The sequence below is a fragment of the Camelina sativa genome, chromosome 4, assembly GCF_030686135.1.
Source record: "Camelina sativa cultivar CO46 ecotype springtype chromosome 4, ASM3068613v1".
NCBI lineage: Eukaryota > Viridiplantae > Streptophyta > Magnoliopsida > Brassicales > Brassicaceae > Camelina > Camelina sativa.
In genome coordinates, this window is record NC_141883.1 from 30,353,755 (window position 1) to 30,371,818 (window position 18,064).

General features: G+C 34.1%; 6 protein-coding genes across 6 annotated transcripts; all 6 read right to left on the bottom strand.

Moving 5' to 3' along the window:
- Positions 1-3,778: 3,778 nt before the first annotated feature.
- LOC104782755 (uncharacterized) lies at positions 3,779-6,619 on the bottom strand. The gene is made up of 8 exons (XM_010507769.3): positions 6,370-6,619; positions 5,752-6,078; positions 5,475-5,662; positions 5,040-5,390; positions 4,752-4,952; positions 4,592-4,662; positions 4,372-4,511; positions 3,779-4,266 (listed from the first exon to the last, which is right to left on the bottom strand). The coding sequence occupies exons 1-8, from the start codon at positions 6,407-6,409 to the stop codon at positions 3,932-3,934; spliced, it is 1,653 nt and encodes a 550-aa protein (XP_010506071.1). The 5' UTR covers positions 6,410-6,619; the 3' UTR covers positions 3,779-3,931.
- Positions 6,620-6,960: 341 nt separating this feature from the next.
- Positions 6,961-8,558, bottom strand: LOC104782756 (MATH domain and coiled-coil domain-containing protein At2g42470-like). Its single transcript, XM_019244247.2, has 5 exons — positions 8,389-8,558; positions 8,207-8,312; positions 7,959-8,125; positions 7,661-7,866; positions 6,961-7,514 (listed from the first exon to the last, which is right to left on the bottom strand). Exons 1-5 carry the CDS (start codon positions 8,414-8,416, stop codon positions 7,110-7,112), a joined length of 912 nt encoding a protein of 303 aa, XP_019099792.2. The 5' UTR covers positions 8,417-8,558; the 3' UTR covers positions 6,961-7,109.
- Positions 8,559-9,374: 816 nt separating this feature from the next.
- On the bottom strand, positions 9,375-10,081 carry LOC147946348 (MATH domain and coiled-coil domain-containing protein At2g42470-like). Its single transcript, XM_087511848.1, has 2 exons — positions 9,929-10,081; positions 9,375-9,854 (listed from the first exon to the last, which is right to left on the bottom strand). Exons 1-2 carry the CDS (start codon positions 10,046-10,048, stop codon positions 9,447-9,449), a joined length of 528 nt encoding a protein of 175 aa, XP_087367974.1. The 5' UTR covers positions 10,049-10,081; the 3' UTR covers positions 9,375-9,446.
- Positions 10,082-11,710: 1,629 nt separating this feature from the next.
- On the bottom strand, positions 11,711-12,910 carry LOC104784363 (MATH domain and coiled-coil domain-containing protein At2g42470-like). Its single transcript, XM_010509402.1, has 4 exons — positions 12,807-12,910; positions 12,575-12,735; positions 12,208-12,458; positions 11,711-12,130 (listed from the first exon to the last, which is right to left on the bottom strand). Exons 1-4 carry the CDS (start codon positions 12,908-12,910, stop codon positions 11,711-11,713), a joined length of 936 nt encoding a protein of 311 aa, XP_010507704.1.
- Positions 12,911-14,160: 1,250 nt separating this feature from the next.
- LOC104782757 (MATH domain and coiled-coil domain-containing protein At2g42460-like) lies at positions 14,161-15,877 on the bottom strand. The gene is made up of 4 exons (XM_010507772.2): positions 15,537-15,877; positions 15,255-15,415; positions 14,928-15,133; positions 14,161-14,833 (listed from the first exon to the last, which is right to left on the bottom strand). The coding sequence occupies exons 1-4, from the start codon at positions 15,740-15,742 to the stop codon at positions 14,396-14,398; spliced, it is 1,011 nt and encodes a 336-aa protein (XP_010506074.2). The 5' UTR covers positions 15,743-15,877; the 3' UTR covers positions 14,161-14,395.
- A 316-nt stretch (positions 15,878-16,193) lies between these two features.
- LOC109125109 (MATH domain and coiled-coil domain-containing protein At2g42465-like) lies at positions 16,194-17,925 on the bottom strand. Its single transcript, XM_019244357.2, has 4 exons — positions 17,726-17,925; positions 17,451-17,611; positions 17,062-17,327; positions 16,194-16,993 (listed from the first exon to the last, which is right to left on the bottom strand). The coding sequence occupies exons 1-4, from the start codon at positions 17,827-17,829 to the stop codon at positions 16,274-16,276; spliced, it is 1,251 nt and encodes a 416-aa protein (XP_019099902.1). The 5' UTR covers positions 17,830-17,925; the 3' UTR covers positions 16,194-16,273.
- Between the last annotated feature and the right edge of the window lie 139 nt (positions 17,926-18,064).

An 18,064-nucleotide genomic window follows, 5' to 3' on the forward strand; every position in this document is an offset into this window, starting at 1 on the left:
TTCGCCCAGATGAGAAAAGGAGGAATAAAGAAACTCACCGTCGTCGATGTCTCTAAAGGGTTACCAACGCGACAACAAGAGGAAGACAGTTACCGACGCCGTCGATGTCTCTAAAGGATTCTTTTTCCGATTTGGTAAAGTAAAAAATGAATAAAGGTTTATTTTGATGGTTTATGAGTATAATAGAAATCTCTTTATCGATTAGAGTTTTTGATGTTAGGAATTTTTAAATTTTTTTTTAATTAGAAGTTTATATTTTTGTTATTTAAATTTATGTAAATTTGAGGGCAAAATTGGTTTTTGATTATTATAAAACCTATATGACCAAACTTGTGAAAATAAAGTATATTTAGACATTTTTTTAAAAAAATATCCTTTATTTCTAATTTTCCCTTCTTTTGAAGTATTATAAATACATGGAGACAACCAATATCTACGTACTTAAGATAGATAAGATCAGGTAAATAGTTGAATATTGAGTTTTTTTAATGGATGGACAAGAAAGTACCCTGAAAGTGATGTTGTTGGTTTATTTTATATAAATTAATTACTATTTCCTTGTCAAAAGGTTACAATAACAAATTACCTTACGTCGTTCTTAATATAAATGGGTTAGTTTAATATTATTTGCATATATGAAAATAGTTGGGCGAGTGTACTTTTAGTTTGAACGAGGACAAAATTTCAAAGTCTAAACCTCAATATAAGGGAACGGTTTAATTTTGTTTCTCATTAAATCATAAGGGAATGCGAGTCCCGGAGACATCAACCTTTATTTCTCATTAGATCATACGTAGAACGTCAGGAAGTAATGGAAATAAGTAAATATATTATATACTAATAATACTATGGAACATCATCTTTAAGTATACGAAACATAATTTTAGTGTTCAACTTCTATCATGTTCCGATTTGTATATACGTCGAGTTTATCCAATTGGTCGAATCAAAAGATAAAGCCACCACTAATTCGTTTTCTTGAGAGCGCTATCAGCTTAACTCTACTAATATAACGACTATGCGTCGTCTTAATATTCGTTTACATGTGCTTAGTTCCGATATCAACAATATACAAATAATACGTTTTTTTCCTTCTACTAAATTGTTAAGAAAATCAAACAAACTAGTATTTAATCTCTGGTACACCGCGGGACAATATTTTTAATTTTAAATTTTAAAATTTATTTTGTATTTATTTGTTATTTTATTAATTTTAAAAATATAAATTTTTATAGGTATTTGATTTTTGTAGTGTTTTCAAGGTTTTAACCCGTGTGGTATATGTATAGTCTAGTAATACATTTATCTTCTGGTACACATTTAAAAGTGTCACCAATTCCACCAATCCCACTCTTATTTAATCCGCAATACACCGCATAACAATATTTGGTTATTTAACCCGCAATACACTGCGGGTTAAATTTGTTACTCAAATGATGTTGTGTCATTAAAACGGAATAGGTCCTACAGTCACCAAACATCTATTAAAATGGATTTTGAGATTTTTATGGGATTAATCATTTAATGCATAGAGTTGTTTTAGGAACAAACAGAATATATATATATATATATATATATATATATATATATATATATATATATATATATATATATATATTCAACCTTTGTATGACAATAAACGTTTAAAATTAGGTTGGTTTAAATAGATCCATTAATTGACTTTCTACAAATGTTATTTTAGGAAAATCTGTAGGGGTTAATAGATGTTGTAAAAATATTTATGGCAATGAACGTATCAAATTAGGTCGTTTTAAATAGTTCATTAATTGAGTTTCTATGAAATATTATTTTAGAAAATTGATAGAGGTTAATGTTGTAAATAAAACAAAATAATTAAGAAAAACTAAAAGAACATAACACAAAATAATGTATTTAAAAAATGTTAATATAGATGATGAATTATTGGGAGTAATTAGTAGTAATTTATTAGCTTACAAAGAGATAATAATTTATAATAGAAAGACATGGAGACAAGAAGCGGCGGCTAAGGGAAAGACAAATTGAAAACTACCATAAATAGTAAATGGAAACCTACTTTTAAGTGGTTATAGCAATACATAGGCACTTCTTGTCTCCATGCTTTCTAAAATAATGGATCACTTTCTTTTCTTGTGGGGGTCTATGCATTGCTATAAACCTAATCTTTAAGTGCCTATAACTACTACATTTAAGTAGCCACCAATCAGTGACTAAATAAAAAATATTTAATTTCTTTCTTTGCTTCGCTTAATTATGAACACTAATTTGAGCCATTTTTTTTTTCAAGGACTTTTATAATATATAAAAATACGAATGAGTAAGTCGTACTTGTTTGGGATCAGTGGAGTGAATAGTGAGGTCCGAGAAATTAACCCAGTGGAGTGAATAGAGAATCGTGTAGAGAGAATCGTGTAGCAACGTCTAGCAACGGGGTTAATAGGAAAAGGTTTTATAATGTTTATAGCTTATGAGTGTTTGATCATTGCAAGGCTTGTGAAAGCATTTGCAGGTCTGATCATTGCAATGCCTGTGAAAGCATTTGCAGCCAATATGATCAAAGAAGTGTATACATTTTAAAATGGTTTTAAGGAGTCGACGAGTGTTAACTTAACCCTTGCATCTAGTTATATATAGATAGGCTTAGTGAGTCAGCTGTAGATCTGTAGAATATGCTAAATTCTTAGCAATATGCACAACCATTTATAACGTATATATTTGAATTTCCAAAAATATGGATGCAAATTTATATTGTTACGATTTCGAAATTAATAGGGAGAAAAAAGTTTAGAATTATCATTAACTAATTGAAATAGTGATAAACTTTGAATTTTGTGGGTAACAAATTTTTGGAAAGATTTGTTTTTTTTGTAGGTGATGAAATAATATTTTTAGAAAATATTTCATTAATGGTGAAAATAAATTTCAGTGTTAGTTTCTAAGAGTTAGAAAGTTCCGAATATCTAATTGTATCCAATTCAAAAGGTTACTAAAATTTAGGTACAGCTTCATCCTTTATGGTATGTAGGATTCGATCGAGAGAATATATATATGAATGATGAAATAAGATTTGTGTTATTCACTTCACAATTTATGGCAAGTAGGCTCTAATTAATGACTTAATTATTTTCTAATCCGATGGTAACACATTTCTCAAAGTATTTGTACTTAAATCCTTTGAGAAATTGTGTGCATAATATGTTCATCATATCATATTATATGTATATTGAGGAGGTAGAAGACCTTCTACATCAAAACTGATCTGGTCACCATTCCTTAGCTTAAGAGCTTTGACTACGTTTATAAAACCACCACCTAAGTATATCGGTTAGTGTCCTTGAGTCAGTTAGTGTCCTTGAGGTTTACAATGAACAGATAAGAGACCTATATTTTGGAGTGTATGTATCTCAACATCAGCCCCTCTGAGCTAGCATGACATGAGTGAAACTTCAATTTTGCAAGTCGTGTCAGAGGGGTTGAAATGGGGGCTTGCAAAGAATCAAAATGATACCGATGAGATTCAGAAGTTGAAAGTAATGGTATGACTCAATTTTTTTTTTCTTTCTTTCTTGGATTGTGTCACAAATACAAATACAAATAGAATCATGCGAGGACTTTTTTTATGAAATATATTATACAACAGTTAAACAAAAAAATAAAGCAACCAAATCGGCTTTAAACTATACAATTGTCTCATGGGTATGAATGTAATCATGTATGATGCATAACAGTTTGGTAAACACAAACCAACCATTAATGACCTATTCTTACATATAAAAAAAGTAGAACCAATCACAGCCAGCTTGCCATTAATCCTTCAAAGTTTCTAAGAAACAAAAATCTCTTCATGCTGTGATACACTGGATCATTTATTCTTAAAATGTTTGCAGACAAACTAAAAACATTACGTTCTACCGAGAGATGAGATTCCATTTCATTTGCATCTCTTCTTGAAGATGCTTTCGTCGATGAAACTGGGAAATCCTTTCAGCACATCTCGCAGAGCGTAGTAATGGCTATCACATTTATGGTCTGTAATGAAATTACCTGAAAGAAGTATCCTCTGAAAATGTTGTCCTGGATCTCTCTTCCATAGACTAAAGTACTCTACTTGTTTTCCTCCTGCGCTTTTCGGGTTTCCTCTTAGGTTCCTCATTAGATAGTAAACCGCCCCCGGTACATATAACTCCTCTGGCACTTTAACAATATCTTTAGTGGTAGTTTCGGAGATCAAAGATTCAGACTGGTTGTTCTTGGATGATGGGATTTCTGGTACGAATTAAGAAAGATGAGATTATGGAGCGTTAAGTACATCATGAAGAATTCTTGTGATACACAGAATTACACAAAAGCGCGTGTTCAAGTAGTAGTTACCAGGAAGTTCTTTCTTGTTTCCGAAGTTGGCATAATCAGAAACTTTTCGAGCTACGTCTTGCACAGAGGTGACAACTTGTTTAGCGTTTGTAACCAAATCTAGTACGCTCTTCCATTCTTCCTTCTCGATAACACTCGTCCTGGATTTACAAATACACAGCAGTAAACAAACAAAATGTAGAAGGGTAATAAAGTTTCAACAAGAGAAGTATTTGTTTACCAATCTGTCTGAAGGATCTCATTCCTCAATCTCGCTAGAGAAGCTGTACTTAGTCTAGGTATAATATCATCCTGTAATTGGTGGAAATGCTGTGAGTTTCAAGAAGAGAGTAGCCTCAGCAAAGTTTGATCAAGAAAAGAGAGTTTCTTTTTGTTCTGACCTGCATTACAATAGTTGTTACAAACTCAGAGCAGTTCTCTGCAAGGTCTTTGGAAACACAAGGAGGTGTTGCATACCCAACGGCTGAAATAATTTCAGCATCAAATCCCAATTCTTCCCTTGGCATTTTCCTGAGCATTATCGCCATTAGCGAAGCTATAGCACCACCGAGAGAATGGCCAACAAGCCTTAGCTTGTATCCCTATGGATCGTTCATTGCAATATAAATCCATCCTTCTCATATCTCACAAACAAAAGAAACGAGAAACAACAATGATTATATCATCACCTCATATTTCTCTAAGCATCTTCTTATAGTTTGCAGTTCGTGGTTAAGGAACCATCGTGCAGACTCAGCGGTTCCAAAATGTGTTGAGTAGCCTTCAAAAGTGACCTCTTCATCGCTTGAAGAGACAATGTCAGTGATAAGATCATAAATTGTATGTGTCCCACGTATTCCAAAAACAACGAGCTTCCTTCGATGATCAACTCCTATGTAATAACCAGGCCTCATAACACTTGAATCTTTCACAAATTTAAGAATGTTATTCTCGCGAAGCATTGTGTTCTTAGCAAGACCAGTCACACTATCTCTGTAACAACCTTTAGCTAACTCGGCATTGTATATGAGATCATAAACCTGAAAAACAATAAAGCTACTTAGAATTTGGTAAAAAGGGAAGTTATCATCTACATGACAATGGTCAGAATTAAATGTTCTTACTGTAGACTCTGAAACAACTTCTACACCCTTGACGTCCTCAAATGGAGACAAGGATGCTTGTCTAAGATATATAAGATAGAGACCAATTGTAAGATCACCAAGAGTCCAACCTTCAATCCCGAGCTTACTCCTCTGAATACTAGCAATGATCTCAGACAGAGATCGAGTACCAGGCGGTGACTTCTCTCCTAGAGATGAGAAAAACACACATCAAACATTGCCTCGGGCATTATGGTTTTTTAAATAAGCACAGTGAATGCAACCATATAATAAAGACCTGTTGGAAGAGCCCATCTACGCAATTGCATAGCTGGCTCAAGTGCTTTTGTGAGCCAAGCTAGGTCCAGTTTCCACTTCCCATCACCTGTATCTTCATCACCAGAGCCATCACTGTCGACTCCTGGTTCAAACCGTCTTATATCCTCTAATCCAGACTTCGAAGAAGCTCTACTAGGTGTTCTCTTCTCTTCTCCCTGTCCCTGTTCTTCTAACTCCTTCTCTACCTTGCCTGATTCTGATAGATGCGACTGAAATCGTTTGATAACATTGTAAACAACTCCTTGATATAATCCACGTCTCTTCTTGAACGGTGAACCTTCTACAACTGAACAAAGGCTGGAAACTTGTCAAGAATCCTTACTAAAATTTCAAAACTTTCATCTCAAACATAGTCAATTCTCAATCTAAACTCTTATTAGAGAAACCATAGAGAGATTGCTTTTGTCCACAAAAACTGAAAAAAGTAATAAAGCGAGAACAGAGCTAAGTCTCATCAATTCAATATTCTCATTCACCAGTGATATCTCAGTGTTTCTACCTACAAACACACTCTATTGGAGGATTATACTAAAAAGGCTTGAAATTTCCAACAAGTTAAAGAGTAATTAGAGCTTACATAAGTTCCATAGACGCCGGTTCAATGCTCTGCTAGCCATTGGCGAAGCTCAGAATTGGCTTTCTCCGGCCAATAATAAAAAAAAAAAATCCTCCTTTCGAAGCCGACGGCGGAGGAGAATAAAAATCTCTAAGTAAGTGAAACTTCGAAGATACGGCGGAGCATTAAGTCGGAGATGATCGGAAAAACCAAAACCGGGGGAAAAGCACACCGACTGGATTGGTTCTTCAAGACTTGTAAATTCAGTAACGAGTTATGGGCTTAATTGGGCCTTTTTTTATTAGTCCATTTTTAGTCCAGTAATTTTAAGGAAACAAAAAAACGGGGCTATCTACGTCTTTGGGTCAAAGACATATATGCTTGCATGCATTACAACAGTAACACACTCTCTTCTTACGTTTAGGGTTTCAAATTCAATGATGGCATCGACCTTTGTATATTATCTAATCTTTCTCTTCCTCCATTTTTGGAATCAGGAGTCTTAATAAAAACATCTGAATACTTTCTGTTTTTTTTAAGAGGATTTTGCAATTGCAAGAACAGAGGATTTCCTCTGTTTTCTTTTATAGAGGGAGGAGAAAAGAGACGAAGTTTAGTGAACAAACCAAATCTTAAATAGTTTAAATAACAAATCCAAATCTCTCATTATTAATTTAGAACATAACAGTCGCCTTAAATCAAAACATTTTGGAACCATGAATATACTATACGAACTTAAAAAAAAAACTTTTATTTTGACATCAAACAATGTCGTCAAACGGCAAGAGTTTAGCAGGAGCAGCAGATTTAGCCTTCTCCTTGTTCAGTTCAACTTTGAGATTCCACAAAGTCAGCTCCAGACTGTTGATGTGTTCTTCCATTTCTTTGACCCGAGAACCATCATCAGTTGCATTCTTCCTCTTCCAGGCCACTTCCTTGAGCTTTTCCTTTAACCAATCTAGCCTGAAGCCTGCTTCCGTTAGCTCTTTCAAATTGCGCAAAGCCTTTTTTACGTCATCATTCGAAAAGCTCTGTGGAGGCTTACGCAGTGTCTCGATGAGGCTGAGGAGGACATCCATGTATGCTGTCCTCACTACTTGGTTCGTCTGTTTGACATCTACTGCAATGTCCGGGTGCTTTGCGAAAATCTTGCTCACTAAAACACCCTGCCAACGAGAAAGTTTTTTTTTTTTTTTTTTTTTTTTTTTTTTTTTTTTTTTTGTTAAAACCAACGAGAAAGTTGCATGGTAGATATCAAAAATGTTTCAAATTATTCTTAGAAAAAATACAAAAATGTTTCCTTAACATATACCTGAGTATAATGAACTTCGAAACCATTGAGATCTAACATCCCCTTCCTAGTTACCTCTTCTACATGAACATTTTCAACTACTTGTAGCTCCACTTTAATGGTCAGTTTGTCATTCTCTAAAAAATCTTCTTCTTTAAGCTTGCTAAGAGGTAATACTTTGGGATAACCCCAGCCTCGGGCCTCATCACAGAACAAGCTGCCTGCTTCTGTAAGACATAGACTTTTGTTATTCATTATGATTATATGATTTATAATTATTGTTCTATACAGATTCAAACACGATAGATAGGAACATTACTAGGTGTTCCAAATGTCTGGAGCTCTTTGCCCGACTGATTCAACAAAACAAAGCGATAACTAACTCTCCTTTTCCATTCAGTTCCAAATGATTTAGTTCTGGCAACATTCATGTACACAGCCAAGTGATCACAGCAATGGTCTCCCATGGGATGAACGGTAACATACCTGAGAAAATAAAAGAAACCTTCGTTTAACTCTACATCTAATATGTTGGATATATATGTTTCCAAATAATTTTTGTTTTACCATTCGCATCCGCCGCATCCGAATAAAGGAGACGATATCTCAGCTTTCTTCTCCGAGAAGTTATCTATCTCAAACGTGAAACTCGTCTGCTTTTGATTCCTCGCATCTGTTTAGAACAGGCTTTGTTGCTTTCAGAAAATTAGACATAAAGAAAAAAAACTAACAAAATCTCAGCAACATACCTGAGATCTTCTGCATTTGATTCCCCATATCTTATCAAACCGCTTTCTTTAGGCTTTGTTTTTCAATCTAAAGATGAAATATTGTAGGGACTACAAAGATTTGTTTTTTTCAAGAGACTTTGAGTTTATATACGTCAAAGAAAACTTGTGTTTATAGATACTAGCTTTTTATTTCTTTATCATTATAAATGAGTATTTTATAGACCTAAATAAAATTAATTATAAAATATCACACCTATTATGTATGTTGGATACCCTCCATAAAAGGTGACAAGTAACAACATATCATTAATATGAATGACATTTACATTTACACACACATATATATTACCATGAATGGGTTAAACAAAGGGAAATGAATTGAAAAGAAATAAATAGAAGAGAAACACAATTTCTTACATTAAAAATCTTAGATTTTTCTAAAAGATTTTTCTAAATTAATAAGTTTTTTTTTTGTTTTCCTTTGCTACTTATTATATTGCCTTCTCTCATAATGAACATAAAGATTTATTCTAAAGATAATCCTGGAAGTCGGTCAATAATTAGATGATGATTTGTCTTTCTTACAAGTTTTATTAAAAACCAGAGATAATATCCAACAAAGTGAAATAGAGTTCTCCGATTTTTCTAAAGGAGAAAGAATTAACGAAACTTAATCATAGAGAAAAGACTAATGAAATAAGGCGCCCCATAAATATAACAAATTAATGACTAACTTATGAGTGTTTACTAACCAAAAAATAATGGCCTTGAATGTATTTTGGTTTTTATTTTTCAAAAACTCATTTTCATACCAATCAAGATTTTAAAATTTTGGTTTTCCTAAAATTTAGGTAAACTATTTTGTTGAAGTCTTCCATTCACGATTCTAGACTTTTAGTCATCCTATAATTTAAGAAATCTAGTTTTTGATTTTTAAGTTAATTTTTCTCAAAAACCAAAAAACATTTTTTTAGACTTTCCATAAACTAAAATCTAAAGACTAAATCCAACAAAAACTGATTTAAAAATTAGCATCCCATTCATGGCCAATATAAGGGAAAAACTTGATTTTCACATCAAAGAATGTCGTCAAGCGACAAAAGTTTAGCATTATCAACAGCAGATTTAGCCTTCTCACTTTCCAGTTCAACTTTGAGATTCGACAAAGTCAGCTCCAGATTCTTGATGCGTTCCTCCACTTCTTCAACCTGACAACCACCATCAAATGCATTTTTCCTCTTCAAGGAAACCTCCTCAAGCTTTGTCTTTAACCAATCTAGCTTGAATCCCGCTTCCGTTAGCTCGCTCAACTCGTTTTGAGCGTCTTCTAGCTCAGTCTTAGAAAGGCCCTGTGGAGGCTTGCGCAGTTTCTGGATAAGGCCGAGGAGGACAATCATGTATGCTGTCTTCAACGCTTGGCTTTTTGGTTTGAAATCTACTGCAATGTCCGGGTGCTTTTCGAAAATCTTGCTCACTGTTTGAACCTGCCAACGGGAAAGGTATATATATTATATATACTTAAACAACAAGAAATCGTGAAACTTCTTAATTAGCATACCTGAGTTAGTGGAACCTCGAACGTTTCGACTTCAGACATCTCCCGCCCAGTTAAATATGCTACTTCAACTACTTTTACTTCTACTTTAACAATCAGTTTGTCGTTTTCCAGACATCCCATTCCTTTAAGCGTGCTAAGAGAGATTATGCCAACACCCTGGGCTGGCTTATGACCGCTGAACAAGGTTGATGTGTCTGTAAGACAAAAACAAAATATACATTTACCTTATCGTCTTCATAAATGAGATATATGATGTCCAACCAAAAAAAAAAAAAGAGATATGATGTTACTTCTCTCATAAATATCCTAACTACATATGGAAGATATGATCATTTAATTTATTACCAATTGTTTTGTAGACAACTTTTCCGAATTGGTTTAAAATAATGAAGCGAAAATTAGCTCTCCTTTTCCATCCAGAATATATGCTTGATGAATAAGGATTCTCAACGGCCAAATACAGCCACAAGCGATTATCATATTTGCTATATCTGGGATAAACTTCAACATACCTGAGAAGATTAAAAAAAAAAAAAAAAAGCAAAGAGTAGGGGACCCTTTTCAGTGCTAAATGATCAAATAGAAATTTCTGTATAACCTAAACATTGATTCTACTCGCTTACCATTCGCATTGACCGCTTAAGAACGTAGGAGACCTAATCGAAGCTTTCCTATGGGAGAAGTTATCTATCATAAACGTGTAACTCGTTTATAACTGTTCACCCAAATCTGTTTAAACGCTTTAATTTTTAGTCTCTTGGATTTTCTTTGAGGAACAAATTCACAAACATAATTCTCATAAACTTGTAACTTGTTTGGTACGTGCTCTCAGAGAATAAAAAGCAAACAAAAGAAGTCAGGAGAAACTATGGAATACCTGAGACACTCATCTCATTCCCCATATCTTATGAAAACGCTTTCTTAATTAGGCTTCGTTTGTCAAGCAAAAGACAAAATTCTTGCAGTGAAATTTTGTAACAAGAATTCTGTGAGCTGTACTCAGCGAAAACCCTATTTATATACACCGGTAATTATGGGCCTAAACGTACAATATTTCACATAATAAAAATGTTGGATAAAATAGGGAGAATTAATTAGTGAAACTTTTGTACGTAATTCAGTATATTTTTATATTAGGATAATTACATGTATTATTTGGGATAAGTTTATATCATTTATGAGATAAGGTCTAGCTAGTGTATACCTATTTTCTGTTGGGTTTGGGTTTGTCTCTTATTATGTAAAACGTTGCGAACTTTTCTTGATAGAGGCAAGATTTATTTCCATATTAGTTTTAAAATTAAAAGAGACTTAGCGTCGTAATATGTAAAAGTATATATATGTCAATCTACCTTTTTACAAATTGGTTTTTAGTTATAAATGATGTACATGAGCTAGTATAATTTGTTAGCGTAAGTAAAATATATTGTCGATCCTATAGTTCTTAGAATCAGATACATAAAGTTAGAGAAGACGTAGCGCAGTAGATAAAAGACATGACCAACCCTCACGATTATATAAATTTATGTTTAGCTGTAAAAAAAAGAGATTGTGTATATTTACAAATCAAAACATAAATATAATGTAGTTTAAAAGTTTAAACCATGTAGTGAAAGACTATTGTTGTGAATGGATCGGATGTCCATCTTGAACAAACATCTCAGATGTGACCGCTTGAAGAAGATGATACATATGCATGTTTGAAGGAAAAGTGATGATGACTAAACAAATGTTGAGACAACGAACAAAGGCAATGCCAAATCCCAGAGATATTTTTGTGGATTAAATTTGATAATTACGACTTCCAACAATGTCGTCAAATGACAAAATTTTAGTAACTTTGGTCTTTTTCTCCTTGTTCAGTTCAAACTTTAGATCCGACAAAGTCAGCTCCAGATTCTTGATGCGTGCCTCAAGTTCTTCCACACGATAACTATTAGCAGTTGCATTCTTCCTCTCCAAGGAAACCTCGTCCAGCTTTGCCTCTAACCAATCCAGCTTGAAACCTGCTTCAGTTAACTCGCTCAACTTATCACGAGCGTTACTTAGCTCAGTCTCAGAGAAGCTCAGTGGAGGCTTGCACAGTGTCTCGATGACGCTCAGAAGAAGATTCATGTACGCTGTCTTCACTACTTTGTCCTTTGGTCTGAAATATTCTGCAAAGTCCATGTGATTTACGAAAATCTTGCTCACTGATGCCAACTGCCAACAAGAAAAGTAACATATAAATCAAAATCATATTTAACAACAAGATTCCGCAAGCTCATAAACATACATACCTGAGTATAAAGAATCGGAAAACCATTAAAATCTAACATCTCCTTCCCAGTTAACTCTTCTTCATAAACAACTTCAACTACTTTTATTTCGACTTGAATGATCAATTTGTCCTGACCCCAGCCTGAGAACTGACTCAAGGAAAAGCTTGGATTCTTCTTCTCAAAAAATCCTTCTTCTTGAAGCTTGTTAACATGCAGTACTTTGGGATAACCCCAGCCTGGGACCACAGCACAGAACAAGTCGCATGCTTCTGTAAGACAAAAACAGATATAGATTTCTCAACCTTTCTTCTTTGGTGGTTGAAGATATAAGTTAATCTTGTGCACACAAACAAAAAAAGAAAGAAAAAGAAGATAAGTTAATAACCAGTTGTTCTTTTGAGCTCTCTGAGCGATTGATTCAGCACAGTGAATGAATAATTAGCTCTTATTTTCCATCCAGTTCGTAATGATTCATGATTTGCAACGTGGAGATACACAGACAAGTAGTCTTCAATAGGGCATCCCTTTGGGTGAACTGTAACGAACCTGATAAAGAAATATACGAAGTTATTGTTGAATCTAGTAAACTAAAAGAAGTGATTTTTTATCGTTTTTACCATTCGCATCCGCCGCTTAAGAATATAGGAGACGATATTGCAGCTTTCTTCTCTGAGAAGCTATCTATTTCAAACCTGAAACTTGTCTTCTCATAATTCTCCATATCTCTTCACAAACGAGGTTACTTATCACTTTAAGACTAACTCTCTCGCAAAATTTTGTTTTTGATATCTTAACACGTGACATGAACCCTTCTCCTCTATTTATAGAAGAAACGAGAACAAAACCAAACTTAATTAATAAAACCTGAAAATTAAATTGAAAAAAAAATATCAAAATTTAAGCAATAATTGACCAAATCTAATTACATCCCTCTTCAATAATGTAACTAGAGTTCTGTAGCAATTTAATTAATTATATTTGTTTATTAAATAAATTAATAGTATATGATAAAAAATTTTAATGCCAGACTACGTAGGGCTGCAATTTTTGCCTTTGAAAAATCCCATGTTGGTATCTTCCTGTACAAGTCAAAAACCCTTTTTTTAGGGCTTGGTTGAGAAACAGAGGAAGTTCTCTGTTTTGCTACAGAGGAGAATAAAAAAATACACAAATTCACAACGTTTAGAGAAACAAAGGGACCGGGAAATTAAAACTTAATAACTGAACATGCTTTTTTCCATATGACACCTTTTGTTGCAAGGAAACTCTGTTTTGGTTTCGTAATGAAACGACCAACATAGTAATGCCAAATTCCAAAGATATTTATGATTACTAATTAGAGCTTAAATGTTTATATTGAAAGAAATAAGATATATATGAAAGATTGTTTCTTTTGTTATTCAATCCTTAAGTTTGGCATTACATTGAGACTTCCCTTTTATAGAGATTACAAGAGTTTAACCTAATGTCTAGAACTATCTATGAAAAAACTAGCTGGCATATTGATTGTGACATGACTTGATCATTGTCGCATGGTTCGAGTGGTGTGAACCTGTTCTTTGTCGTCACTTCCGTACATGCTCCAAGTTGCTGTGCTGACGTTCTGTTCTTGTCCTGTGTTGCAGGTGTATATAGCCGTTGCACAGACCTGGGCTTGGACTCTTGTTTGCAAGCTTCTGCTTTGGTGTTGGGCTTCATCGTCTTGGGGCCTTTTGACAAAACAGTGTCGTTTTGTGCTTTGGTCTTTACATATATCAGTAATTTGTAATGTGTTTTTCATATCTGTGTGATGAGTAGTTTAGCACTTTTTAGCACTATGCAACAAAGGCGTTGCAAAATTAGCATTTTTAAAGTGGTTTCTACAAAATACAATGCTCTTGTTACTTCTGTTGAGCTGAGATCTTGTTCTCCTATATTTACTTCATTCATATAAACATACAGGGTATTCTGCAGCTGCAGCTCGGTTCTCTGTTTTATCATAATTATAACATTTTTCTTTTATTATTCGGATTCTTGAGATTGAGATTTAAGAAAAAAACATACTCAAAGACTTCTGACGCAAGGCTTAGGAAAACACATTAACAAATGAACTTAAATATATTCTGAAGAACAACTTAAAAAGGAGAATGTGAAGAAGGAAGCGATGAACAATAATATTGTCTTCCAGCCTGTTTTCTCTTTTCTTAATCCGATCTTTTCCGTCGAATCAGATTACTCTTAGTTGTCGTAAAGGAAACATAAAATCGTTGTTCAACGAGAGAAAATTAGGTTCAGTATGAGACTTGGCTTTCTCCTTGTCAAGTTCAAGTTCAATATTCGACATCATCGACTCCAGATTCTTAACCTTTTCCTCGAGTTCTTGGACCCGAGCCGCATCAGCATCAAGTTTTTTCTTCCTCTCCGAGGAAACCTCATCAAGATTTGACTTCAACCAGTCTACCTTAAAGCCCACTCCCATTAGATCAATTAACTTGCTGTAAGCCTTAACTAGTTCAGTCTCTGTGAAGCTGTCGGGAGGCTGGTTTACTGTCTTGATTAGGCCGAGGAGATTCTTCATGTATGCTGTCCTCACCGCTTTGGCTTTTGGTTTGATATCTACCGCAAAGTTTGGGTACTTTGCGAAAATCTGGCTCACTGAAGTAACCTGCCAACAACAACAACAAAAATATGTAATTTATGTCAACCAAATCCAAACTTAGGCTGCATCTACTAAAATACCTGGGGGATTCTTAACTTACTTGAGAAGAAAGAACATTGAAACCTCTGAAATCGACCATCTCCTTCCTAGTTTCATCTCCTTGATGAACAACTTCACTAACTCTAGTGTATACTTCAATGATTAGTGTGTTGTTCTCCAACAACTCTTTATCCTGTAACTTGTTAAGAGGTAATGCTGCTCGAAAACCCCAGCCAAGTATCTCAGAGTCAAAAAAGCCACATCGTTCTGTAAAACAATCGAAAGATAAATTAATTCTTAAGTTTTGTTTTTTCCTCTATATCATTGAGCTATATTTATATAGGTCCTGCTTCTTAACAATTCAGACTTGGAAAATAAGTTATCTTACCTGATGTTCTATGGACCTCTTTGCCTGATTGATTCAACATAATGAAGTTCAAACTGGCTCGCCTTTTCCATCCAGGTTGCAATGATTTAGGGTTCGCAACGCACAAATACAAAGACAAGTAATCTTCAAAGCCATCACCCTTGGGACGAACTAGAACATACCTGAGAGAAAGAAAAAAACCCTGATTAAACCCTACTTAGGGATACGTACAAGTTTAATTAGTTGTAGAATGTAGACAATTGGGTTTAAGAAAGCTAATGAGTTAGTTCTTCTTGGTTTTACCATTCGCAGCCTCCGTTTGAGAACACAGTAGACTCTATTGGAAATTTCCTTACGGAGAAGTTGTCTATCTCCCATGTAAAAGTCTTCTGCAACTCTGTCTTATTCATCTCAAAGAGCTTTCTTATTTTTAAGGTTTGGTTCTTCCGATCCAGCTGTGAGGGAATAGAGAGTAGAGACTTGTTTGATTCTTGATATAGGACGGACATTCATACGTCAATCACGTTTTTATATATATCAGAAGCCAAAGAAAAAAACACTTTTGTAATTCCAATTTCCTATTTTGAAAAGGGAATTAAACAAAATCTAAAAGGGTGTATTCAACCTAAAATTTTCAATAATCTAATTTTTAATGATTTTTTAATATGATTTTAAATAAGTTATTATGATTTAATTGTAAAAGGTATCTAAATCCCATTTAAAATCATGAGATTTAGAATTTTTAAATCTCTAAAATTTATTAGAAGTTCTATGGTTTTTTTTCCCAATAACAGTGAATATTTTTAAGTATTTATTTAAATCACTTCAATAATATCAGATTTTTGAATACTTTTTAAAGTTTATATGTTTTTTATAAAAATAACAAATAAGTCCAAATATGTCAAGAGGCCAATGCAGAATGTGGCAAAACCCCAATCAATGTCTAAACAGAGTAATGTATGTTTATACTAAATTTTATTTATTTTCTATGAAAAGCAAAACATAGAATGTAACTATATCAAAGAACATAGTAATATCTTTCAGTTTATTCTTTTATAAACATTTGTCTTCCGCTGAATTCCTAGACAGTTAGTATTTGAAAATAAATCATCATCATCATCTTCCCACGACAAAACATTAGTACCAGGAGTCCCTCTCTTCTGATCAAATTCAACTTTAAGATCAGACAAAGTCTCTTCCAATGACAAAACTTTAGCAGCAGTACTACTAGATTTGGCTTTCTCCTTGTCCAGTTCAACTTTGAGATCAGAATAAGTCTCCTTCAACAGAAAAAATTTATCAGTAGCAGTAGCAGTTTTTGCCTTCTCCTTAACCAGTTCAATTTTGAGATCAGACAATGTATCCTGCAGTAACAAAACTGTAGCAGCATCACTAGTAGATTTGGCCTTCTCCATGTCCAGTTCAGCTTTGAGATCTAACACAATTAGCTCAAGATTCTTGACGTGTTCCTCAAGATGTTGAATCCTACACCCATCAGCATTAGCTTTCTTCCACTCCACGGAAAGCTCCTCAAGTTTTGTCTTCAACCACTCCACCTTGAAACCTACTTCCGTCAGCTCGGTCAATTCGCTATGAACATTGGTAAGCTCAGTCTCTGAGATACTCTGTGGCGGCTTTCCTATTGTCTCAATGACCCTAAGAAGGACATTCATGTATTCTGTCTTTACTACTTGGTTCTTTGATCTGATATCTACTGCTATATCTGGATGCTCATCGAAAACTTGCCTCACTGAAGTAACCTGCCAAAACTTAAAGTTTGAATCTTGTGTGGTTTTGATTAATCAGAAAGATCAAAAACGCAACTCACCTGAGAAGAAAGAACCTGAAAACCATTGACATCAACAGTGTCCTTCTCAGACTTATCTGGATACGCTAAGCAGCTTTGTAAGAGCTTATTAGTGAATGAAGCTGGAAACATATGATATCCTTCAATAACTTCAACAACTTTAATATAGATTTCAATCTTGAATCTGTCATTGTCCAAAAAGATTTTGTCCGCAAGCTTTCTTCGAGGCAACGTCTGTGGAAAATCCCAGCTTAGTGAGTCAGCGCAAAACCATTGATCACCTATTTCTGTTTAAAATACAAAAAAAAAAACAAAAGGGTAAATTTTAAGGCTTCTTCATCTCCAATCAGCTTGATATGATGTATATTGTCTTAAAAACAGACACAAAGAGAGAAGATAAGTTAAACTACCAGGTGTTTTATGGAGTTCTCTGCCTGATTGATTCAGCAAAACAAAGTAAAAATTAGCTTTCCTTTTCCAGTTAATTCCAAGTGATTTAGGATCATCAGGGGACAGGAACAGAGACAAGTAATTATCATCACCACTGCCCTTGGGATAAACTTTTATAATCCTATATAAGAAAAGAACAAAAAGATTCAAGATTAAACTGAAGTGCTTAATTAGCGAGTTTTTACGAAAAACATTATTGGTGAATACAGAGAATGAAATTGAGAAATCTCTTTACCAATCGCAACCACCGCTTGGGAACGGAGGAGAGTTTATTGGAGAGCTCTTTTGGGAGAAATTGGTTACCGTCAAAGTTAAAGCCTTGCGGAACTGCGTCCCCATCTGTTGATTTTTAGGGTTTTGGTATTTCTTCGAGGGAGGAGGAAACGCTTTTGAGATATATTTGTTTGATCCTTGAATCGTAAGGCGAAGATATCTAAACACATATGAATATAAATCTGATTAGTGTGACAAATGGAGACCTTAATAAGATAAACAAAGATAATCCTTATTATCTAGCTACTAAAAAGGTAATTAAAAAAAAAACTTTAATCTAACTATATTTGCAGTCCATGCC

Bases quoted from the DNA above. Each gene is read 5' to 3' on its own strand.
- LOC104784363 (XM_010509402.1), bottom strand. From the start codon at position 12,910: ATGGAGAATTATGAGAAGACAAGTTTCAGGTTTGAAATAGATAGCTTC. The intron at 12,736-12,806 runs GTAAAAACGATA...TTTCTTTATCAG, and splicing joins TTAAGCGGCGGATGCGAATG to GTTCGTTACAGTTCACCCAA. The intron at 12,459-12,574 runs GTTATTAACTTA...TTTGTCTTACAG, and splicing joins AGAGCTCAAAAGAACAACTG to AAGCATGCGACTTGTTCTGT.
- LOC104782757 (XM_010507772.2), bottom strand. From the start codon at position 15,742: ATGTCCGTCCTATATCAAGAATCAAACAAGTCTCTACTCTCTATTCCC. The intron at 15,416-15,536 runs GTAAAACCAAGA...TCTTTCTCTCAG, and splicing joins TCAAACGGAGGCTGCGAATG to GTATGTTCTAGTTCGTCCCA. The intron at 15,134-15,254 runs GTAAGATAACTT...ATTGTTTTACAG, and splicing joins AGAGGTCCATAGAACATCAG to AACGATGTGGCTTTTTTGAC.
- LOC109125109 (XM_019244357.2), bottom strand. From the start codon at position 17,829: ATGGGGACGCAGTTCCGCAAGGCTTTAACTTTGACGGTAACCAATTTC. The intron at 17,328-17,450 runs GTAGTTTAACTT...TATTTTAAACAG, and splicing joins AGAACTCCATAAAACACCTG to AAATAGGTGATCAATGGTTT. The intron at 16,994-17,061 runs GTGAGTTGCGTT...AAGTTTTGGCAG, and splicing joins TTCAGGTTCTTTCTTCTCAG to GTTACTTCAGTGAGGCAAGT.
- LOC104782756 (XM_019244247.2), bottom strand. From the start codon at position 8,416: ATGGGGAATCAAATGCAGAAGATCTCAG. The intron at 8,126-8,206 runs GTAAAACAAAAA...TTATTTTCTCAG, and splicing joins GGATGCGGCGGATGCGAATG to GTATGTTACCGTTCATCCCA. The intron at 7,867-7,958 runs GTAATGTTCCTA...TATGTCTTACAG, and splicing joins CCAGACATTTGGAACACCTA to AAGCAGGCAGCTTGTTCTGT.
- LOC147946348 (XM_087511848.1), bottom strand. From the start codon at position 10,048: ATGGGATGTCTGGAAAACGACAAACTGATTGTTAAAGTAGAAGTAAAA. The intron at 9,855-9,928 runs GTATGCTAATTA...TCCCGTTGGCAG, and splicing joins TCGAGGTTCCACTAACTCAG to GTTCAAACAGTGAGCAAGAT.
- LOC104782755 (XM_010507769.3), bottom strand. From the start codon at position 6,409: ATGGCTAGCAGAGCATTGAACCGGCGTCTATGGAACTTAT. The intron at 4,663-4,751 runs GTCAGAACAAAA...CACCAATTACAG, and splicing joins TAACAACTATTGTAATGCAG to GATGATATTATACCTAGACT. The intron at 4,512-4,591 runs GTAAACAAATAC...TTGTAAATCCAG, and splicing joins GAGATCCTTCAGACAGATTG to GACGAGTGTTATCGAGAAGG.